Below are 24,450 nucleotides of genomic sequence, written 5' to 3'. Positions count from 1 at the left end.
TGACCCAGATGCTGCGCTCTTGCATCCCTCCTGGGGATTGTTGCACCTCCAGCTGAGGTGTGGCGTTGTTGCATGCTTGGTTTCATATCAGCAGTGTTGGGGAGTATTTTTATGTGCTATGTACTGAACAAAGTACAGGTGCTGGCTTATTCCTTCATTTGAGAGGATTTGACGTCTGGGATGTTTGCTCCTAACAGGTTTTGCTGTAATGCCTCCTTCCTGGCACTCTGCGTCAGTGTTGTTGTTCGATGGTGGGAGATTTCGGCCTGCTTTTCCTGCAACTGTTTGCCCAGTTGAGCGTAACATCAGACGCTTGTACTTCTCCTTTTTTATTTTGTCTGTATTCAAACCTGCTGCTGTTGTGTTGGCAGCACCGTGTTCAGCACAAGCAGTTAAAGCTGAAATGAAATATTAGGAAGCAGCAGTTATTTCTTTCCCCCTGATTTTAAATTGAATATCCAGCAGTTCAGTGTCATTCACCTTTGACATCATGGATACGTGTCAGTTTTTCTTTATTTATATACAGTATTTATCAAACAGTTGCTGTGTTTGCCCTTCAGCTAATTTGCATTTTTGAATTATTCCACCCACATAAGCATGAATATGTATCATTTATGTTCTTTTTCTCTTCCTTGGTGTCAAGAGTTGTAGTATCTCATTGTGTCAGCACTGACTCTGAAGCTTCTGCTCATAAAATTCTGATATCCTGAAGTTTTAAAAGCCCCTGAAAACAACAGTTTTTCAATGTTCCTATAAGTGCGGAGGTGCCGCACACGGACAAGCACACTGTTGTCTTTTTAACTGTAAAGATACTGGTTTCCTCAGATGAAGCTGTTTAAAGACTGTAGCTGTGTTTTCATCTAATTATCAAACGAATTTGAGCCAAACTCTGAAGATGTTGCAAGAAAGAAAAACAGCTGATCACTCAGGTGAGGACTTATTCAGAAGAGATGTTTCCAAATCCCAGTAAGACCATTAAAAAGGCGAAAACCACCAATGTTAAAAGTTTTTTGCGATTCTGTTCTCATCAAACTGTTCTTATGTGATGCTTCAAAATGTGCCTAAAATACATTAATGGACACACGGCTATCGATTCGTATTTGCGACAACATCCACCTCCAAAGATCTCTCACTAAAAAAGAAAAGCGCGAGCTTTGATTCATGGCGCTGATTCTTTAAGAGGAAAGAGAGGTGGATGAAAGAGTCTCCTTATTAAGACCGGTGGTAACCACTCGACCGAAGCAGGATTTGACATTTTCAGAATCACCAACAGAGGCTGCGTCTTTGTTAGTTATTTTCATTTATTCAGCTCTGTCTCTTGTCTTGCATGTTTCATACTCGAACAGAGGGATGAGGGACGAGTGGAAGGTGATGGGGAAACGTCTTGTTGTGTACGTATGAAACTGGGGGGGATGAGAGGATGAACAGGAGGAGAAAAGACGAGTGCTGAAGAGCAGTGGGAGCAGCGGTGAGGAAAAACAATGGAGATCCAACTTGTCTTCGACATATCAGAACCCGTCTTATTGAAAATTACACATTTTTACCCTAAAGCTGCCATTTCTGATACCCCACCAGCAACAATTTGTCTGAAGTCCCCTCCTGTCGCATTAATGATTGAGACAAGCGTTTGCCGCGCACCTGATCATGAAAAACAGTCGTGCTGAGGTTGACTTGTTTTGAGTGAGTGAACATATTTCATTGATGTTTGCAGGTAGTAATTTATTGCACCATAATTTACTGACTGAATGTTTGAATGCTTCATTGGGTGACAAATGAAACTGCTTTTGAGGCATGCACTTCATTTGCAATTTCCCGATGAAAAATCTGACTTTGAACGGTCTCTGCGTCAAGCGGGAAACACGGGGGAAATTTTCCGGAGGTTTAGCCCATGTGCAGGACGGTAGAGTGACTGTGGTGGGGTTGATGTAGCGGCGTACATCAGAGTGAAATGCCTTTGTAGTGCCGGAGTATTCGATAGAGCAGAAGTAAATAACGCAAAGTGCAGTCACAGAGGAGATACTCATTATTTTAGGCCTGCTCTCCGGCACGTTGTGTATGGAATCAAACAATGAGGATAAAATGTTGACTTTATCTTCGTTGTTCTGGGGATAAAAGTAAGGACTTCTCAGCCTCCGCTACTTCGATTCTGACGATTCTTTCCAATCTGTCTCTTGCCAGTCTCCTTGCAGCACTCTGTGAAAGTTGGAACTTCATAGTCGGTGTTTCACTTCAAATCCAATGTGCTGAAGTGCAGAGAAAAAAATATGTCAGTGTCTTGCTCCTTGCTGTATGTGTGGGAGGAAGTCTGTCGGAGGAACTTTGGTGAATGCTTAGATAATCAGCACCTTTTCTGATGAGACTTTGCTTCTGTCAGTTGACATTTCTTCTTCTTTTGCTCCACCCCTCCACTTCCTTCAGCCAGTCGTCCCCTCCCAGGCCCTGCACACATTGTGCCTATCTAATGGTGTGGAGGATATTAGTCTCCTATTACAGATATGACCGTAGAGTCCCTGCCTCTCTCCATTTCCCCAGATGGGTCAGGGAAATGGGCGTAAAAATGGCCTCTGTCCTCCAGCCTCCTCCCAGCCGTCTTCAATCTGCTAAACCAGCCGTCGCAGCCCCGGCGAAGGGAGCGCACCTTGTCTCCGCTACAACGATTTAATCTGCCGAGCACCTTTTCAATCAAAGAGTGTCAGGCAGGGCCGCTCTCGACACGACTCTAATACAATGCATGGACACACACGTACAGGAAGTGGTGGGGGGGGGTCGGGGGTGGCGTGCAAGGGGGCGCCGGCAAATACTAGTGCGCACGTGCGCCACATGCCCGGGCGCAGATCAATACTCGCAATCATCCAGGTGACAATGGGCGCAGGTTTATCGTCTCCTGATTCACACCCTGCTATCATCACCTTCACACAATCACACAATCAAGGGGGGTGGGGGGTGGGGGTCACAGGGGGTGGGTGCATATGTAAAAGTGGAGGGAGGGAACAGAGCATGGGAGCTTGCAGGTACATGAAATGTGTGAATATGTGCGTGAAATGAATTGAAATGGGTGTGAAAGTGCATCTATTTGCAGGCGAATGCGTATACACCTCCCTTTGTGTTTGTTAGCATCTGTGTGTGTGTGTGTGTGTGTGTGTGTGCGCGCACGTGCATGTGTGTATCTGCAAATGGTTACTTTTCATTGTGTGCACGTAGACACGTGATTTTTCTGAGTGTGTGCGTGTGTTTGCGCACATACAGTACATTTGTGTGCGTGTGTGTGCGCATGTCTGTGTGTGTGTGTGTGTGTGTGTGTGTGTGAGTTGTTATCAGAATGACACCATCTTGCTCTCTCTCCTGCAGCCCCAGAGGATCAGTGGAGCTGCACCAGTTTCAAATGAAAATAAATGAGAGGCAGTGACCGCTACTGCCTGGGTCCCACTTTAATGAGGAAAAGGAGCAGAGAGGGAGGGAGGAGAGGGAGGAGAAGGAGGACAGAGGTGGGAGAGGGAGGGGAGGATGGGCTCGGTGGGGGGGGGGAGTGAGGGAGAGATTGGTGGTAGTTGGCGGTGGAGGTGCAGAGAGAGACGGATGGAGGAGGGGGGTTGATGAATGGAGGGCCTCTCTCTGTCACCGACGCGATGGCCAATTACAGTTGGAGCGCGCTCCGATGCACTGCAGGTGGAGCGTACAGTGTTTTGAGTGGCCACAGAATATCCCTCCATCCTCCATTTGCATTGAGAGCAGAAATCACTGCAGAGTGCACAACTTAGAGCAGCTTTTGGCGGGTTTACTGTGCCATTCAGCAGAAGTGCATTAATGTCGTGGGTCATTGTAGGTCTGGACTGCACATACAAGTGTGGTCTTTAAACCCTGTCCTCAAGCTAAAGCTCTGTATGTCCACATATGGTGGACTGTGCTCCATCAAGGATGGTTTCTTCTTATACTCCAAGTCTTAAGAGTAACAAAACATTGCGTTTCCATCCTGTCCTGACACACATTCAGAAATCAGCGAGTGGATGTCGGGGGGGCAGGGCTCTGTGCTAAGCTAGCTCAGTAGCATCCCGATCTATGTGTGACATCATCAGACAGGTTGGAGTCAAAACAATACACTTTTTATAGATCTAAGAAACATTAGTTAAAGGAGTTTATACGTGTAAGTTTGCCCGTTTTATCATTTTTGCACACCTGTGGCCCCCCGGATGTCATCAAGAGGTTACTGTTTGAATTTGATGTTGGCATGGCACTGCAATTTCACACTTTCAAACTGAAACTGAAAAAAGAAAAAGACAAATTTTAAGACTTTTAAATCAAGCTATCGCATCATGAATTGGGTTCTACTTTTTTAACTTAAATCTGCAACTTTACTTTCCTTCACAGCTTTCCAAAAACTGCCAAAAACTTAGCTTGATTAGGTCCTCAGAAATCCCACAGGATGAGCAAAAAAAATAACAAAAAAAAAACGCGGCGCTCGAACCGAAACCAGGACAGAGTCGTGTTGTCGAGTGTCGGGAGAGGCGAGGCTTTCCCTCGGCAGCGGCGATATGCTTCCACTTGAGTGTGGCTGAATGTTGTCCAGTCCAGTCTAGCAGAGACCATTAAAACTAGCAGACAGCAGCACAGTATAGCCGGGAGGCCTCTTCAGAGGCAGAGGACGTCAAGTGTGTGTGAGAGTGTGTGTGTGTGTGTGTGTGTGTGTGTGTGCACGACCCACACTTTGAGTCATGTCGAGACCACCGGTGCAGACATTAGTGTGTCAGGGTCAGTGAACAGGTCAGGAGGTATTTGCTCGACAGCGTTGGACTTGATCAGAATGTCCTGTAACACTGATTTTGTGTGTGTGTGTGTGTGTGTGTGTGCACATGTCTACATGTACGTTAGTGTATTGGAGTCAGATGGATCGGATGGGCTTTTTTAACCCTTTCAACCAGTCAAAAATCACAGCCCTGGCATGATGCTGAAATCAGCAGAACACACTCATTGTAGGGGGTTTTGGGCTTCTCCATCTTCCACATTTAACTACCGAATTGTCCACTGATACTCCTACTGATACCGATATTCTTTCATACAGACATTTGCTGAGCGTTGGAAAAAAAACTGTCCTTGTCCATGTACAGGACTCACATACATATTGAGGACATTTGTGAGTAGCCTCTGTCCTCAGAATAACCGTGCCACAGTGTACAAAGAGAGAGAGAGAGGAAACTGCAGATGCTGATCTTTCTGGCTTGAAAAGAGCAGGTGGTTGATAATCAACATTTATTATATTCCTGATTTGATTGAAAAAAAAAAACATTTAATAAAACTCTTTTAAAAAGCACCGAGCTGATGTCAGTCCAACCACAGAGCGAGTTTGTGTTGTTGTCTCAGGTCACATTCAAAACAGGTCAGCGAACATTTAGAGGCTGCAGCCCCACAGGTAACAGGAACACGGTGTCCTAACCAGAGTCCAACCAGGGCCAATAACAAAGTGCCAGAAGAGACGGAGGCATGGAGTGAGTGATGGAGGAGAGGGAACGAGGCCGATGAAAGCATGAAAATGGAGGAGGGCTGGAGAAAATATGGGGTTCGAAATTGAACAGTGAGTGGCAGCAAGAGTGATAGATGGAGAGATGGAGGAGTATCCGTCCACTTCGTCTCTGTTTTTGTTTGGGGCTTGACAGAATAAGAGAGTCGAGGAGTAGATTGTGACGCCTCAATCATCCTTTCATTTAGTAAGTGAATCATCTACAAACACACACACGTGTAGCGTCGAGCTAACACTGATCAAAATGTGTTCTTCCAGAGTTTTTGAGCCGTGAGGATGAATGGTAGCAGTCAGGGTCTGTCTGGTTTCGGGCTCCTCACATGTCCACTTAGGCTCAAACGCAGCTGCTTGCTTTTCTGAATTATTCATAAGCCCTTCATTAAATATTCACGTGTGAAAAGCCGGCGCCATCAGCTACCCACAATCCTCTCCTGTGGGTGAGATGCGAGCAGGAAGCATAGAGAGGCCTGGATGATGGTTAACAGAGTCTGATAGGAAACATCATGGCCGCTTTAGGATTTAATTTGCCCTTTATGACCGCGTATTTAAGTCTCTTTGTCTCTCTTTTTCCTCACTCCACCCTGTCTCCTCCTTCTCCTCCTCCTCTGCCCTCCCCTCTCCTCCTCGCTAAGTGATCGATTTGTATTGTTCGGGCAGCTGAGCCTCCCCCCCTCCCAAACCCCGAGGTGAGAGAGATATGAAGACGGAGAGAAGACAGAAATAACTAGACAGACGGAAAAGGCGAGAAAGACAAAAGTAGGAGAGCAAGTGAGGGCAGAGGCAGACCTTGCCATGAGCAGGATCTGGGAGAACATGGGGCCCCAGGGTGAGGAGATGGAGAGATAGGGGAGGTGAAGGGTGAAGGTGGGAAAACAACACCAGCAACAGGGACAAAACAAGGTACAATACAACGTCTGTAAAGGTTTGCTGGATCAGACCACTGACCAGCTGAGTGAAGCACAGGCCCAAGGATGCAGCCAAGCACGTAAAGAAGCATCAAGTTTCAGCATATCCTTGGTTTGCAGGAAGGTACAACAGGTGCCAACATGTATTCTGGTGACCAGGTCTTCTGGCGAGGCGAAATGTCTGAACTGAAGATTTGTGGTGGCATTCAGAAAAGATGTGCAAGAATTTAGTAAAATTTCTTCAGGAAATGTTGGCACTGAGGCAAGATTGGAAGGTTTGGGGGGGATGAGAAGATGTATCATCACGTTCCCAACACCTGCCAGACTTCACACTTTAATTTTATTGTTAGAGTTGAACCAAAGTCTGACTTCCATGCCTAATCATTGTAGCTGCCTCACATTGTTCCATAGCTTAGCTGGCGGTCACACAGAACCTTTGAGAAAGGCACAATGGCAGGTCCAATTTTTGTTTGGTGAGAGTTAATCAACAGTTCAGTTGATTACCAAGAAATCATTTAAGCAAATGTATTGTTGTTTCAGATTCTCAAATGCAAGGGTTTGCTGCTTCTCTCACCATTTTGCATTGAATATATTTGGATTTTCAACTCTTGCTTGGGCAAAATAAGCAATTTCAAGACGCTACTTTGGCCTCTCTGTACATTTCACAGTTTTCTCCCAGCAAATCATAAGAAGATCATTACTAATAACCAGTGAGAATATTTCCATCGCTAATCCTCATTGCTGCATCGTCCTTGTGACTTCACTTTATCCTATCTTTTCAGGCAGGTTTAAAAGTTCTTGCAGCGGGTATCTTAATCTGACCGCGAGTGCACTGATAGCGATGAAAGAACATCAAGCTCGCCTTTTCATTTCTCAACAGGTAGACACGTTGCTGTCATCATTCATGAATGTGGCCATTCAATTCCGTGTCAGTGAGTATGCCAAGGTCCAGGGCTAAAACTTGGCCCTTTGTTATCAATGTGTGCAAAGATCCATTGTCATACAGAGGCAGGAGGTCAGGACTCATCCCCACTGCGTTAAGCCAGTCGCTCGGGGTCAAACTGTCACACGCAAAGACGAATTGTCCTCTTCTGTGACCTAACAGCAGCTGTCTTTGAAAAATAGCATAAACCGTGAAAGTAGACGTTCAGCCCAGTTCAGATCATTGTGATTCAGAGTTCTGGAGCTGTTCCTCCTGTTGACGTAGCCGCACACGTGCATCACATCAAATGCAATATTTAACAGCTGCGACACTAATTGCACATTAGAACAATGTCGCTTGTTTCTCGTAAGCTGTCGGTTTCACATGACTACGCTGAAAATTGTGTATGTTCATGTTTTGTTAATGGTTGGATGCGTTTTGTTGGGCGAACAGGAGGGGAGGATTTGAGGCAAATGAGGAGATTTGATTGCACGATTGTTTTCGGACGCACACGCGCACACGCGTTCCACTGTGCTCGCTCTCGAACCTTTCGATGCATTTTCACGGCAGCAGCTGACACGTCTGCACGTGGTGAGACAGGTGTTCGTAAGCCTCGGGCAAACACAGTCACATGCACGTGCTCCTGTAATCACACATGTCATTTATTGGTTAGCATTAAAGAATCTCATTTGGTCGTAATGGTGGACTCTGCTGTTCTCAGCTTGGTTTTCAGTGTAGAACAGCCTGGGATGTGGCTGAATGTGACCGCATTCAGGTCTGCGTTTGAATCCTTGAACTGCAACTTGAAGGTTATTCATATGAACAATCAATCAGCAGTCACCCACCGAATGTACCAGCCCTGACATGGCTGAGTCAGTGTTAAAGGGTCATTTCTCCCAAATTACAAACAGCCGCTGAACTGAGCCACATACATGAGGATCTTCCCACATGTGGATACTGACAGCTGTTGTTTGTAATCAGTGGTAACATTAACCAATAATTGGAACCAATATACATTTGCAACAAAAATGAATTTTTTTGCAAAATCAAATAAGTGGGCAAAGAATGTAACTAAGAATCATTTTTGCTGCTGTGCTTAAGTACAATTTTGAGATTATATAATGGCTAAAGAACAATGACGCTATCTGCGTTTCCGTTCCCCTTAAAAATGGCTTTCACTATGCATTTCTGTCTGCCATTGGGTACGAAATGTCCAGGGAAAATGACGGCTGGCAACATTTTGTTGTTAACAGATTTCATAAAGACTATTCCTTCAGCAGAAAGCACTTCTGATGAAAACTCTTAATACTGAGCTCTGTGGATTATCCAAGGTAACAGGGACACTGTTTCCATGAAGTCCACTGAATGCTTTTAATTAATTTTTCAATGCTTTAACCATCACAGTTCACCTCCATTGTATCATGATGGAGGCAGAAATCTCAGAGGCTGATTTATCAAACCTTGCACGCAGAAAGAAAACAATTTGTATGCCTTGATCCCATAGGAGTAAATTGGAAATGTGATTTTGTTTCTTTTTTGTGTATTCTAATCTATTTAAAGAAGGAACTCGTTTTAGATAAAAAGTTGCAGCATATCCAGAATCTGTTGGAAACATGCAGGCACACAAATTATTTTGATGTCTCCTTTTATTGTTACCTTGTGTGACACTGCCGTCACTTCATAAACGTGTTGGATTTGGGTTACGAGCAGTCGTCTGAAACAACAGCCATGAACATCAATTCGGGGCTGGAAACATGAAATCCGGCGATGGAAACGATGCTGCAGTTGGTTAAATAATGTCCTGCTCAAACCGTTTGTTCTGTGAGGGGTCAAGTCCGGTGAAACATGCGCCGTCGTCCCCACTCTCGGGACGCTGCGAGCCCCGAGGTGCTGATGTAGGATCAGTCTTTCCCATCCATACTCTGACCTCGGCCCTTGCAAGTAAACATGCAAGCTGACCCAGGAGCAGAGCCGCAGGCCAAGTCCCACCCACGCCATACACTTACTCTGCTGTATGTGTGCATAGTGAGCACACTTTTTTTTCCCATTGACCCAGATACTCATATTCTTCCCCCAGAGAGCCGCCTCTCTCAGTCTAAGAGAGGCTCATTATTTTACTGGAGTGCCTCCCCTCTTTTCTCCTGTGGAGGAGGGAGGAAGTGGGGCAACCTGGTAGACGTGCTGCACAGGGGTGCATTCAAGCCCACCCCGGTTCCACAGGGAGGCATACTGGATCCACACAATTAACGCTGCATTAAATAGAGTCAGCAAGTTTGCAGCAAATTACGGGCTGGTTCATTATTACCAGACTATCCCCACGCGGAATTGCGCCTCTCCAAATTTGGCCAACTCATTTGATTGTAAATCACCTAACTGGCCATGCTTTTATTAAGCGACCACACTGAAGCATGTGTGATATTCTGTTCTCACTGTGACTCATGATGTGTACAGTTTATTTACTGGGCACTCAGGCCAAAAAGAGGCATGCATTAAAAGAACAAAAAACAAGTGAAGGTACTGGTGTGGGTGGTATGAAATCTGATGACAGCGATGATGATGCATGAGTTTGAAGGTTTATCAGATGCCCAAAATCTGCACAATGTTTCATATTTAACTGTTGAAAAAGTGCAGCCCAATCACCAGAATAAATGCTGTCTTTTTGCATGTTTACACAGACTAGAGATATGATGACACTCTACCTTTATTTTGTCAGTTCCATCTTGTAACAACACCGTACTTGAGTTCTGGTTAAGTTTGGCCACAAAACCTACTTGGTTAGGGTTGGGAAAAGATCATCTTTTGGCTTAAAATATGTAGTTTTGTTGCCACAAAGACGGCAGCAAAATGTTGCTAAGCTTATCTTGTTTTGTTGGTTAAAGTGGTCTCACACCAGCACCCACCCCCCCCCCCCCCCCCTCACATTAGGTCATGTTCAATTTTTTTTCCCCAGTGGACGCAATGAAATAAGCTCAGAGGCTAATTGTCTGCCTGGACATGAAAATATCCCAGAAATCTCTTCATGCTTATGTATAGACATCCATTTCATGTCGCAGCATCAGTCAAGGCCCACAGTCTCGACCATCCAGTGTGTGCACTGATATACTTTTCATTGAACCAGAAACCTGACTGCGACTCAGACATTTGAGGCGGATCCTGCCCACAACGAGACAAACACCATGAGAGCAATAATAAAACGGATTTTTAAAGATCCTGGACTAAATGGTAGGAACATCTGAGTCCCAGTGGTTGGTTACTGCTCGAGAGCGTCATTATAGTTTGAAGCAACTTTAAGGTCAGTCTCTCCTGAGTAACGAATTGTCCTTTTTGTGATACACAAATTGGTGTTAAAGGTTAATGACAAAGATATGCGCTCCTTCAAAATGAAATATTTCTGATGAAAGAGGATATTTAACGGTGAATCTGTCTTGACATTTAGATATGGTTAATTATATCCAGTGTTTGGAGGACGCGCGCTGAATACGAATTTTGACATGAGTATGTGAGGAACGTTTAAACGCCGAATTATTTGACGGCATCTGCGCCCGCCGTGACGCGTAACGGTTAAAGACACGCACCGGCTAAAGACGTCCATGGCTGAGGAGACCTAACAGTTAAAGATCAGCTGCAGCGTTGTGCGCCACGCCTCCCCGGCTCGGCACCTGGTTCTCCCACAGTCCGTCAGTTGCGCTGTTGCAGAGCGGATTTTCAGACAGGACCCGGCGGAAGAAAAGCAGGAGGGAGAGAGAGAAAAGCGAATGGGGGAGAGGAAGAGGAGAATGTGACAACTGCTGGATGCGGACAGAGTGCGTGCGGCTGGCTACACACCGCCTTTGGGGAGGCCTCGGCTCTTGCACCTGTCCCTCTCCGTCTCCGCGGCCAGGCGCAGTTTGGGCGAGAGCGACGCTCCTTTATTTGTCAGGCAGGGCGCACAGCGGCGGAGGCGCACTCACACACACTCACACTCTACACACACACACGGTACTGTACGCACACACACATACACAGGGCAGGCAGGCAACATGACTTCATCCTACAATCTGGATTTTCTGCCCGATATGATGGTGGAGAGCCGCCTGCTTGTCCCCGGAGACAGAATGTGAGTTATTTGCCATCTCTTTCTCTTGTCCGCTCGTGCTTTCTGTGTTTTCGTGTGATTTTTACTCCTCCTGAAAAGCAGCTGTCCGATGTGGAAATGTTGCTCCGCTGCTGGATATGTGACTGGAATCGGGGTCACAATTAACGCCATAGCCGGCGTGACTGTATCTCGCTGTTATTGTGTTAGTTATGGCTTGTTATTAATATCCGTCGATAAATTGTAACGGGGATCGCAGGAGCGCCCGGGGCTGTTATCAGCTATAGACAGGATGGTGATGAATGAACGCCATTATGGGGAATTAATGCCCCCGCCGTGAATAAACCTTGTCTTTATGAAGCTGTATTATCTGCTGCATGTCGTCAAATTGTTGTAACCCGTCAGGTTTCAGACTCTTGGAGCGTTTAGTGCATCGACTTCCCATCTCGCTCCCCGGAACAGAGGAGGGGAAGTTGCTTTGATTTGCGGCAGCCGCCCATTATAATATCTGTGGGTCTCGCTGGGCTGTAAACGGTGGGTTCGGGACCGTGCAGCCGGCTATGGGAGCGCACCATGCTGAGACACATAAAGACCACAGAGTCGATCTCTCTGTTCTCTCCGCTGGGTGAAAAAGCGCAGGGTGGAAGGCAGGAGTCACATGAGACTGATTTAACTCAGTCATCGGAAAGCGCTTCGCAGAAGACAAAAATACACTGAATAGGAGCGAAGAGGCAGCACGGAGGCTTGTTGGGAACATGCAGGAATGCACGGATGACTGCTATCCCATGTGTTTCAATTGGATTTGCCGTAATTCAGTTAAACTCCGGAATTTCTCGAGCAGGGACAAAGGGAGGTTCTCATCCCGACATCGTGGTCATGCGTTTCCTTCCACAGTGCATGTCCCACTTATGTCCCCTCAGCTCACAGCGCCTGGCTGTTGATGGATCCTGTTTTTCTTTCCGCCAGCAGAGAAAATGTACGTGTCCCGAGCTGTAGCTCTTCCTTTAATCTCCTCATGAACGTCTTTTTCCCACCTTTTTCTTTCAGTCCACGCTGTATGTTCAGATGCTGCACTTAACTTCTGGTGACTCACGGTGTGAGAGAATAGAACAAACGTAATAAAGTGTGAATATGTTTGTGTGTGTGGGAGGTGTTATGAAAAACACATTTAGACTCATTATGCAGACTGGTATTTTAGGATTCTGTACAAATATCACCAAACTTATAAAGTCACACAGCAGCTGGAGATGAAAATGCGTCTGCAGTGGATGCTGAGGATTCAACTCAACCACGAAAGACTGTTTCCATTGTAAACACACAGAGAATACTATAAAATACTAAAGAAATACTCTAGTTATACCATGGAAACATAACCGAATGGCTACAAGGATAAAGAAACAATAGATGACCAGTTGTGACACCTGAACCAACACTGACCACCTATCAGAAAGGTTCAATCGCTTGGCCTTTATGGATATTGGCTACTTGTGCAGTAAAAAAGAAAACTGTCAAGTTGCAGCGGGTGTACGCTGCTGGGAAGAATCGGGGTTTCGCTTTGGGGCTGATCATTTCTGTGGTATCGGATCAGTTCTGGTAGAGGTCCTTCAAAAAACAAACTGACAAGTGACAAACTGTACTGTCAATATTATTGCAACAAATCATACTCACAATCACAAAAAATCTCCATTTTTAATGCTCCACATGCACAGAAACCGTGTTTGTTTATAAAATGCATAATTGTTTAAAAAATAGAACTCTATAATTATTAGCTCGACTTTAAAACCATTTAGGAAATGTGAACTCACTCATTAAATACCTTAGACTAACTACAGTTCACTATAAGAATATCATGTCAGGATAGTAATAATATCACAGTGTGTAATACTGCTATATAATACTGAATACTGTGCAGTATGATCTACTATAAAGATACCAGACAAAATATTATAATCCCATAGATTAAAAAAATAAATAAATACCATAGTACCACTGAGTAACTATGAGACTAATATAGGAATTTGCCTCTTGCACCACAGCATCACTTTAATGTCACTGTTGAGGGTTGTGGTCCCCTGCCCGTACGCTAAACGTGGCGTATACAGCTGCAGTATCCACGAGCCAATCTAAAAAAAAAAAGGCTGGGAACCAACATCATAGAAGTAAACTGCGGGAGATGAAAAGTACCTACAAGTGTCATGTTGTAAAACTGCATGAATCCAGAATCACTCATATTCCTGTTTCCGCCACGGTGACATGAGGCCAGGGCATGCACTTTACCCCGCGGAGCCTCCCTCCATTCACTCTCCATGTAGTCCATTACCCAGATGCTCCGGTGATGAGACGGCTTTCTCATTAATCAGTGTCATCGGCTCTGACGGCGTGGGCCTCGTGTACAACCGGCGGGGGTGGACGTGGAAGCCATCACACTTCCAGCCACCCTTCTCCTCCTCCCTCTGATGTGTCTTGCATCGCTAGTTGCGGGTATATCTGCCCCGGAGTGAAGGATTTATGAATTTTGTGTGTCGCCGGCATTAGACAGGCCTATCTGTGCCCTCTTGTGCAGCCCGCGAGGAGGCGGACAGGTCGAAGCAGATAGCGCTTACGGAGATGACACTCTGTATTTACGCGAACACGCCTCTCGAGCCGGGCTGTTTAGCTCACGAGGGGTGCCCTTGGTGATCTCCCGATTTAGCTGTTGGTGTTGCTGTGTTTTAACGACACTGCCTCCTAGGAGCAATGTGAAAGATTTGCATTCAAGCCGGATACTTAAATTCCCTCCACATGAGAGGTTTTTGAAATTCACTTCCTGCTCTCTTCTGAGTGTGTTCAGTTCTGGAATTGGCTGCATTCCCTTTCCAGGCCATGCTGCTTCCTGTAGCGACCCCCCCACCCACCCCTTTGACGCTGACAGGCACTGACAACATCAGTCTTGAGAAATATTAGCTGAGATCATATGAGAAGTAAAGTGGAACTAACAATCTAATCTCTCCCCATCGAGTCCCATCAGCGCCGGTAACATGAAAAGGGGTTGAAGTGAAAGAATGGGGGAAAATGGAGCAGGACCTCTGCCCTTTACTTTCCACTCTAGCTGAAGCCCTGAAGCCTAGGCTGGGGTCGCTCTCTGGGAAATATGTGACCCCCTCACCTCCTTGGACTCTGTGTTGAATCCCCATCTGGAAGGAAACTATACGCTTCTTCAGGGTCTGTCACTCTATGAGGTTGCGGGAGGGACAGTACTGAGCAGGGATTTCTTGAAAGTGCGTACAGCAGGACCCGAAAACGCAGCCAAAATTCAAGTAAATGAGAACACAAAGTTGCTAGCTTGAAGAAGTACACTGTGTGCAGAGGCAGACACCAAACGGACTCACGATAATGCTCGAAAATGTCACATTCTTGCCAAGTGTGTACATAACCCACCACCTACAAAGACAGCACATTGCTTGTCTGAGAGGGAAAATGTACATCTGACCCGCTCATCCCCTCACTTCCCCTCCCTGAACTCCTTCTGAGCCCGAAAGACCACAAATCACGAACCCAACAGCTGAAAGGGTCCTGTGACAGAAAACATAGGGTTCTCACGAGAACTGTATACGAGCGTGTCAGTGTTTAGCTGAGAGCCTGCGAGCCACAGACCGCAGAGTTTTAAAGGGAGGTGCCAGAGATTTTGGCTTATGGTAGGCTTGTACCATCACTGGTACTTGATTTAAATGATCGTATTTGAATTTGAACATTTCAGTGCTTCTTACACTCATCAAGGCTTCTGTAACACCGTTTGATCAAAACTCAACAAAAGCCTTCAATAGCACCCATGAAAAAAATAAGAAATGGAGACACCACAAATGTAACTTAAGAGGAAGCTGCAATCAAGTGAAAGTTTTTGATTTTAACTTCCCAGGCAGACTTTAGTCCAAAGCTGCAGCCAAAGCCGCTAACATTGTGGTCATTTATGACTCCAGTAACCAAAAAAAAAAAAAAAATCTGCCAGATGCTGCTGGATCGTTTCAGGTCAAGCGCTTCACACGATTATTGATCAAAGCCATCCTAAAAATTAAATAGAAGGTAGATAACAGTTTCTGTCCAATTTAGGGCCAGTATGGGTTATCAGACTGACTAATGTTACATGTGAAATAGAAGAAGAGAAGAGAAATCAGGGGAAGTAGCAGGGTGGAAATTGACATGGGCAGGCTGGGAGTGGAGATTTGCAGGAGCAGAGGTGTGAAAGAGGACGGAGGAGTGATGGTTTGTCGGCGTATGACTGGTCGGGTCTGGATAGCATCTGATCTGATGTAGAGATTAAAAGAAAAATGAGAGGGGAAAAAAGGAGGATCAGCAGTGATGCCGCTGGTTTTATCTTTCTCCCAAGAAACAAACATTCATTCATTCTTTATTGTGAGGATGAAACATACACACACACACACACACACACACGTGTGCAGGAATGAAGAGAAATGCATCGACAACAATAGCAGAAGTCCTCCGTCATTTCACTTTTAACTGTTTTTGTTCGTAATGTTGTTATTTAGCCAGGAAACACGTACAGTATGTGTGATGTATGAAGTGATGGAGTCGTCTTCACGCATCACCAGCTGCGACGTTGTTTTGTGTCGCTTTCTCTCAGTGTGTGTGTGTGTGTGTGTGTGTGTGTGTTGTCATAATGATAAATGTCTTTGCTCTGCTGGGACTCTGGAGCAGTTGTCTGTGGATGACACCACCGTGTGTAGGTGGTGATGTATCACGAGTGTGTGTCTGAGGTCTCGGTGTGGATGTGTGTGTGTTTGATATAAAGGGGTGTGGTTGTGTACGAGCAGCCGTGTGTGTGTGTGGATACATGATGGGGTCAACCAGCATCTTTATACTCTACTATGTCATAATTGCATGAAGAGGTGGAGGTGTGTGTGTGGTCTGTATGTAAACAACACAAGTACACAGCTGCGTTCAGGCCGTTGCGCCACAATTTACTACATTAAAATCCCCCACCAATAACAATCCAGCATAATTGACTGCACTTTGGAGCCCAAATTAGGGGAAGCTGTTGTGTTAGCGATTGTAGAGCCAAAGCCTTATGTGAAACTGTTCTTAAATATGCTGTTTTGAGATAGAAACTAACTAGTACAATGGGCAGAGTGAGTAATTTACCTGGCGAGCTAGCAACCCGTCATAGCAGACATCACTTTTAAGGCACAGTCACAACGTGTAGTCCAAATTAGTGAAAGCTACAGTGTTAGCTACAGTTTCACTACTAAAATTGCAAAAGCAACTGTAAAATGTATGGAGACAGCAAGATAACTAGTTTTCCCATGCAGTTATTACTGATTTACCTAGTAAGTTAGTAAGCTGGCTTGGCACTGGCTGAAGAGAGCCTAACTTCCTCTTCCAGCTGGCCTCTGTTTAGCTAGCATCTGGAGCCTACAGGGGTGCACACCCATGTAGTTTATAATTTGAACAAAAAAAATCTCATGAACATGTTCAACTTTGTCATTTTTACATTTAATTCATAGTTAAAGCCAACTTTGAGAAAACTCAGTAAGCTACAGATGCCAGTGGAGCAGAAGGTAGCTGGAAGATGTAGCAGGACACAAGTTAACTTGACATGTCTCAATCACTGTTCTTGTCATTCTGACTAAAACAAGGAGCAGTAGACTGGTTAGATGCTGCCGTGTTTATTGCACTTAGTGTAATGCATGTTGTCCCACTGTTTGCTTTCTGTCAACCATTCAAGGTCTGCAGAATGGTCCCTGTCCCCACCCCACATCACTTCCTGGTCTCTTATCTTTGGTACCTTCCATCTTCATACCATTTTAGTGATTAATTGATCTGACTCCTCGAGAATGAGGTGAGCGCTGGCTTCACTGTCTGTCCCCTTTGATTCTTGTTTCTGTTGCATTAGCCTCCAGCTCCTTGCTTTGCTTATTCAAGTCAAGTTCACGTAGCACAGATACACACACACACACACACACATACTCACGTTTTACCTTGTGAATTGAGTTGTGCAAAGAGAAGTGTTTTGTGTGCGATTGTATGTGTGAGTAAGACAGTGTTGTGTGTGTCTGTGTGTGAGTACTCTGTTTTCTGAGGGGAGTATTTCATCACTTGGCCTTGAAACGAATGAAGCATGCACATGCTTTCAGTGCTGCATACACACATCACCACCCACATAAATACGCAGAATACACATCACGTGACACACACACACACACACACAGGCAAACACAAACACAGTCCCCATGTTGTTCACATCGTGTCCCTGGGCTGTAGTGACGGGCAGAAAAATAACTGAATCCTCAGAGACTAAGAGAACACAATGATGATATCTCTTCCCCTCTTGGTTTATGTATATCTCTCCCCTGCACCAGCCCTTCCTCTCTCTTTCTCTCTTCTTCTCTTGCTTCATTTCTTTCCTCTCATTCTCAGTCGTCAGCCATTGCATTTGTACTGTGCAGTGGCATTACTCTGCTTTGCCAGAGGGAGAGCTTACCTCATGCATGTCTCAGTAGATTTTTTCTACCCCTTCTTCCCCCCATCCGTCGCTTTATCCCTCTTTGGCCTGTATCTTCCTCTCTTTCTCTCCGCACTCCCACTCTCTCGCTCTTTTCTCCATTGAAGCGTGCTAAATGCTTTACCTCTGTCAACTCTTGAGTCTGAGAGGAGCTCATTATTGTGGAGAAGGAGAGGAATTTGGATTAGGAGCAACATTCGTGGACTGAGGCTCTTGTTCAGCTAAAAGAGCCATCAGAATTACAGAGAGGGATAGACTTACCTGCATTAGCTGGCAGTATTATTCACTAGTCGCCAGAGTTGAGGATTTTACTGTGATTTTTTTGAAATCATTACTTCCTGGAACTGTATTGTTCTTTTTTCCAAGAAAATGGAAAGTTTGATTTCAAACAGAATGGTGAACAATTATTTATCAAAAAATGTTTTTTCCTTTGCTCTGCCATACACTTTAGATTATGTGGTAATATTTTTAACAGAGCCACAGTTCCTCTCAAAAGTAGACCTTTGTCTTTGAGGTGCATCATTTGCTATCCTATTTTTAGCAATATGATGCTCTTGCTAGTTAAGTCCAAATGGGACTTGTCTGACAGATGGCTTTATGTTATTATCACACACAGCTGCAGGGAAGCCAAACCTGTCACATGCAGCCATCTTGAAGTGTTGATTCTTTGGTTTTGGAGCAGCGGCCTTGTTCACTTAGATGCAACATTATGATTTTAATAATTCTTAAAATAAAGTACATACTGGATCATTAACAGTGTCTGAAATACTCACATCCCTCCCGACCTTCCGGAACTAACACTGCAGCAGTCACTCCCATCTTTCCTCCATGTTTGCAGGTACCAAAACAGTCAGTAGGGGTTGAACTCTTTCAACATCCATCACTTTGTCCGTCACTTTTCGTGTGTACAAACAAGTTTATTTCAAGCAAATTGATCCCCGTTGGGCAAACTGCTGCACTTGAAGCTCCACCTGTTCAAAGCTGCCCTGCAGTCTCATTTAGAGATGAAGCACTGAGTGTCTGGTGAAGCCACCTTTTGCACCACCTGCTTAGATTTTGTGTGCAGATTTTGAACTGCACTTTGTACATACTTACTTAAGAATTGCCACTCGACTGTAAGCAGAAAGTTGATATAATATTGGCGTTTTGGGGTCAGATTTCAGTATGTACTTTCAGTATGTCTTTTGTCTGAACCTACTTCAGTGTGTGTGCACAGGCACACATGAAATGCTGCCATCCTGATTTCTGATATTCAGGTCTACTGATCAACTCTGGCCTTCAAACTGTTCTCTTCTGGGCTTTAACACAGAGTTTGTTGACCTGGTTAGCTTGCATGAGTGCAGCTCTTGGACCACGTGAAAGCTGGACGTGTGACATTAGACAGCAGAGAAACTTCAAGGCCCCTGATCAGATGGTAGTCAAAGGTCACAGAAAGGGCAGTGCCACCTGCCATCAGCGTGCCGAGCAGCTCCTGCACTACAGATTATCCCCTGGTTTTCATCCCAGACACTTCAGCAGCTGTTTTTGCTTCTCAAAGAGAAAATCGTCCATGTCCTTATTGTTTGACTTTGTTTCAGTCTTTAGTGCTACTTGGTTGTTTTCTGCAGCATCTTTCACTTGTCAAACACAGCGGCGTAAACAGTATTGTAAAAGCACTCATTTCTATGTTTGTCCACACACATGCTAACAATCCGGCTCTGATTTTATTTATTCAAAACAAGCCAACATCGTGAATCATATCACTGTGCAAGCAAAACTGTAATTTTCATGAAGGATTATTATTTCTTTAATGTGTTCTCAAATGCTGGCAGGAGAAGTAGAGGGTAACTCCAGTCAGCTGGTTTAGTGCTTGAAATCGAAACTGCTGGGCCTGCATGGCCCTCACTGTGATACTGCAGGCCTTCGGAAGAGAAAATAATTTTTATGGGATCAAGATGTCCATTTCTTCCTTGTCTAACCTTTAAAGGTTGAGTATAATGTGGCATAAGTGGACAGGCTATATTTACCACTGACAGAACAGTTTCTTATTGGCCTATTGCAGAACCAACAGTCCAACAGAAGTACAGTGTCAGAAGAAAGCTGCAAGCAGCAGCACTGGAGGCCAAGCAGTCGGCCCATTCCAAACATCACGAGTATCTCTGAAAAAAGCCTGCAGTGGCACCGCTTACCCAGTCAAGAACAGTTTGTCTGTCTCAGATTCTGTGGTTTTAAGGTCAGAAGGTCTAGAATCTGTTTCAGTTGCTTTTCAGTTGTGTCAAAAGAAAAAATTCTTGCTCCAATATTAATTACTCCTTTCTCTTGGTAGTGAAACATTAAAGTAAAAGATGTGAAAATGACTATTACAACATTCCATTAGCCTCAGAACCTTCTGGCCTGACCTTATAATGGGATCTAACTAGGAATCAAACCTCCAGCCATGCATGAGGGATTAATCTGAGTCTTTCACCCAAACCTCAGGGTGCCGCCCAGCCTCACTGACACAGCACAGTCTGTACTTCCTACCCATAAATCTCTCTGTCTAGTCTCTTCTTCTCAGTCTGACTCTCTTCATCTCCATCTTCCCCATCTGTTTTATATGGGCGCTGCAAAACATAAACGTGAGCGCACATACACAGAAACACACATATCCATACACAGCTGCAGAGCTGTCAGGTCTAACCTTGACTCGCACAGAGAATGAATTGTAATGCAAACGGGAGGGCGGGGAGCACAAACAGGATGTCAGAGAGCCGCTGCTCGTCTTTGCCCGACCTGCCTCTTTCTTCCCTGTGGAGTCCAACGCTGCACAATCTCTCTGTTACAGGTATATTTTCTCTCCTCTCACCAGACCACAACAGCTACCTTTTCTTTTTGTCTCTGCTCACCAAACACATCCCACGAGTTTAAAAGCAAAATGCCGCTCTTTGAGATTAGCATGTCTACACAAACAGCAGAATTATATATCCCTGGTTGCTTTTGCGTTGCATGCTAACACAGGTAGGAGGTGGTTGCATCAGCTGCCAAACTGAATCAAATGTAATCTATAACAATATGCAACCAAAGGAAATGTTAAAATTTACATAATAAGATATCAGGAAAAGCTGGTATGAAATTCCAGGCCCTGTCTAGGTGCTGAGTGATTGCTTACAACTACAACAGTGGATGACTTTGCAGTTGCTCTCCTAAAATAGTCTTTGGGTATTTTTTTATCTTTTGACTGTTGCTTTTGCTGCATCCTATACACTAAAATGTTAGCATGTAGCCTACAATATAATTAGTATATAATGTGCAGGATAGGTGCCCAGGCCAACTCCGGTCGAGTGACGGCACACTTGGTTGTCTTCTGGCATGGAGGGCCAACTGTGGTCCATGTATGGCTTCTTATTTGTTTTATCAGCGTGGACTTGGTACAGTTTGGTTCTGTTCCCTTTAGCAGCACTAAAGATTTGGGCCAGTGTCTGCCTATAATCAGCACCAGGGAAAGTGACAGCATTGAACTTACTCAAACTGATGAAGTGTTTGAATGGACTGAGGCCAACTGCTAAAGCTGGCAACACATACATGACTTTGGGCTCTATTATCAATGTGTTTATTCCTTAAATATCACTGTGAAGTAGGTTTTCGTACAGGCAAAGACAACTGAGCCAAATCACGCTCCCTTCATGATGTTTCCTGAGCCAAAACATGATCAGACTGGAATATTTGGGGCTCGCTGTTTGTCGATTTGAGGTCTGCGACATAAAAACATTTCCAAAGGTATATGGAGCAGAGCAACAGGGCCTTCAGTGGGCGCCAAGCCTGTGCTAGTGATAGATGTGTGTGTTCCAGATAGTGAAGTGATCGATGGGAGTGTTGTTGGGAGGGGCGTTCGGAGTTGCTGTTATTGTGTTTCGGAAAGCTAAGGGGAGCTGGGCTGGCAGTGCAGAGGAGAGCTTGACGGGTTTATTGAGAAGCGTGATCTAGTGCACCGCCCCGGGACTCTTAGATGTAGTTAGAGAGGGCCGGAAAAAAAACAGAGGGATGGATTAAAAAAAAAATGGGGGGGGGGGACAAATGGTGGCAGTGAGTGGATGGAAGTAGAGGAAGTCTGCATCAGAGGAGGGGAGAGAGGGAGGAAGTGAGGATGGTGCGGAGGTGGGAATAAATGTGTAGGTTATCTGTTGATGTTTATCTGCCGTGTCCTGAGGGCTTGTGCAGTCATAACAGTGATCTAATCTGCACCTCTGGAGAGCACGCACACACACACACACACACACACACCCTCTCATGGGCCCATGTCACCAATCATCCATTTAAACTGTCATTTATCTGCCCTTCATCCAATCCATCCATTCAGCCCACATTTCCACTTTTTAATTTATTCTCCCCTTTATGCCGCAGAATTCCTTCCATCTTTCAGTCCGTGCTTCCACTCCTACATCCTGCTGAAATCCAATTGGCTTCATCTCCGTCCTCTCTCCCCTTCTCTCCCCTGCCCCCTCCCCCACCCATTTACCTTCTGCTGCCGTAGGGCTCAATGGACTTTTAAAGGCAGAAACCAATGCCAAGTATTTCAGATTGAAGCTGCTGACTGCTGATATTCTGTGCTGATAGTCAATATCTTTCAAATTGGCCAATTTCATGGCAGAAAATATCTATAATATTCAAAAGACTGTGCAGAGCCTGGCAGGTGTTAGGTTACAGGCTTGGTGGTGGGCAATGTTTCATTAATGCAATGTTGTCAGTGTTGCCGTTTTTTTGACGCTGCCACTAGGGGGCGTAAAATGTCCAGTAGCCTTCAAAAGAAATTTAGCAGCAGCTGAAAATCTTGTTTTAGCTGACCTATGGTGGTTTATCTTCTCACTGCAGTGATGTGGAGGTGTACTTCAGGGCGTGTCAGTGCTCTGTGACATCACAACAGACTAACATACGACTTACAGTCTCCACGCCGAGTGTGTGTTTTCGAAATAACGAGCGTTGAGAAGCAGCGGACTTTGTTTGTTCTGGATTCACATGAGCCTGAACCAAAGAGACCAACCTTTAACCTAAAACTGTCAATTTTGTTAAAGGTTTAGCAACTTTGAAAAATTCATTTCAGCACGTGAATTTATCAATTTCAACTCAATTTATTTATTTAACACATTACAGGCTCAAAACATTTGGCTGTTTGTCTCCAAAAAAAAATTGAATTTGTCGTTACGGCACAAGACTGTACAAAGAAACTCAAAGGAAAAGTTTTAACCTTTTTTTCTTAACTTTTTTATGGAATAAAAACAAATATGTAAATTTAAGGGAATTGTCATCATTTCAGTCACAAACGACTCTGCCACTGTGTAGCTTGTCGGACTGATCTACTTTGTTAGCAGTCACTTTAAGGGCTTGCATGTTCTCTTTCTTCCTACATGCTGAGCTGGTGTGTTATGGACATGAGTACCTTATATGCCTTCCGTACGTCACATGGCAGGATGGAGAGGAACTGTGAAGTGTATGTGGGTGTAGAGGACGTATGTATGTAATTAGACCATCCAGGCTGCCCGGGGATATTGTGTGGGTGTGTGGGGCAGAAAAAGCATTAAAAATAAGAGTGTGTTTAGCCACTCCCCTCCCTTGCATTCACCTCAGGGAGATTGTAGTGCATTTCCCATGTTTAGATGATGTTTGAGTACACAGGCAGCCATAATAGATCAGCAGAGCACGCAGAAACCAATACCGTCTCCTCTGTTTACCTTTTCTTTACTCTCACGTATTCAGAAGTAGCATGGCTAAACTGCGCCGGAGGACTGAGTTCAGCGGTTGAAGTGATTTCTCTTTGTGAAAGTGTTTTTGCGGGTTCGTGTGAGTGAGCGTCTGTGCTCAGCACGTGTCTGTGCGGTGAACTGCCATAGGTGGGCACATCAGCTGTTTCTCACAATGCAGCCTCTGACAGAGGTCAGAGCATCACATGACAATAATGCCCTGGTAAAACCGCCATCAGCTTCTCATTCCCCCAAAGTCTCTTTTCAAAGAAGTGAGAAAACAGAGCGATTCTCCTCCTTCAAATGCCGCAGCTCAGGCGAGAGCATTGTAATTTGCCACAGAGACACCGAAACATTTTTTGCCTTTGAGCCATTGATTCCTGTCGGCCTAAGCCTTTTTGGCGGCGAGCGGGAACAAGAGGATGAAGCCATCCCTGCAGATGAAACACAAACATCTGGTGCATTTTATGGCTTTAGCTTCCTTCAGATAGATGTCGTAATGCTTGTGTGTGCATGGATGTGTGAACTGAGCATGCCTGCGAGCGTAGCTGCTCATGCATGTACGCCCAGCAGTGCTATATTCTGTAATAACGCACGACAAGGCAGGGGAGAGGAGAATGGCCTCTTAACCCCCATAGGAAGTGAAGGAGGGAGGGAGGGAGGAAGCGAGGAGGAATGTTCGCCAAACGTGGCTTCATTCCTTCAAGCTGCTGCTGATCAAACGGGCTTGATGGCTTTGGCAGGGCGAAAAACTGAAGGCACCACTGGGAGGACATTAACACAAGGGGGAAAGAACCTTAAAGGAGCATAGTGGCAATCTCGACTGTTTGGCTCATTTCCCCCAGCACAG

At 45.1% G+C, this 24,450-nt stretch overlaps 1 protein-coding gene across 8 annotated transcripts in view; it reads left to right on the top strand.

The window, feature by feature from the left end:
* The window catches only part of celf2 (cugbp, Elav-like family member 2), a 171,318-nt gene that overhangs the window by 49,412 nt on the left and 97,456 nt on the right, over positions 1-24,450 (top strand). For 6 of the 8 annotated variants that reach the window (XM_046378871.1, XM_046378870.1, XM_046378865.1 and 3 more), the window contains exon 1: positions 10,276-11,435. The exons of the other annotated variants lie outside the window; for them this stretch is intronic. In XM_046378871.1, the coding sequence (XP_046234827.1) occupies positions 11,359-11,435 (77 nt within the window). In that variant the 5' untranslated portion in view covers positions 10,276-11,358. Of the gene's footprint in view, positions 1-10,275; positions 11,436-24,450 lie in introns of those variants that run through there. 8 annotated transcript variants of the gene reach the window in all.

This window comes from Scatophagus argus, chromosome 22 (assembly GCF_020382885.2).
Source record: "Scatophagus argus isolate fScaArg1 chromosome 22, fScaArg1.pri, whole genome shotgun sequence".
Lineage (NCBI taxonomy): Eukaryota > Metazoa > Chordata > Actinopteri > Scatophagidae > Scatophagus > Scatophagus argus.
This window is presented reverse-complemented; position numbering and strand designations above follow the sequence as displayed.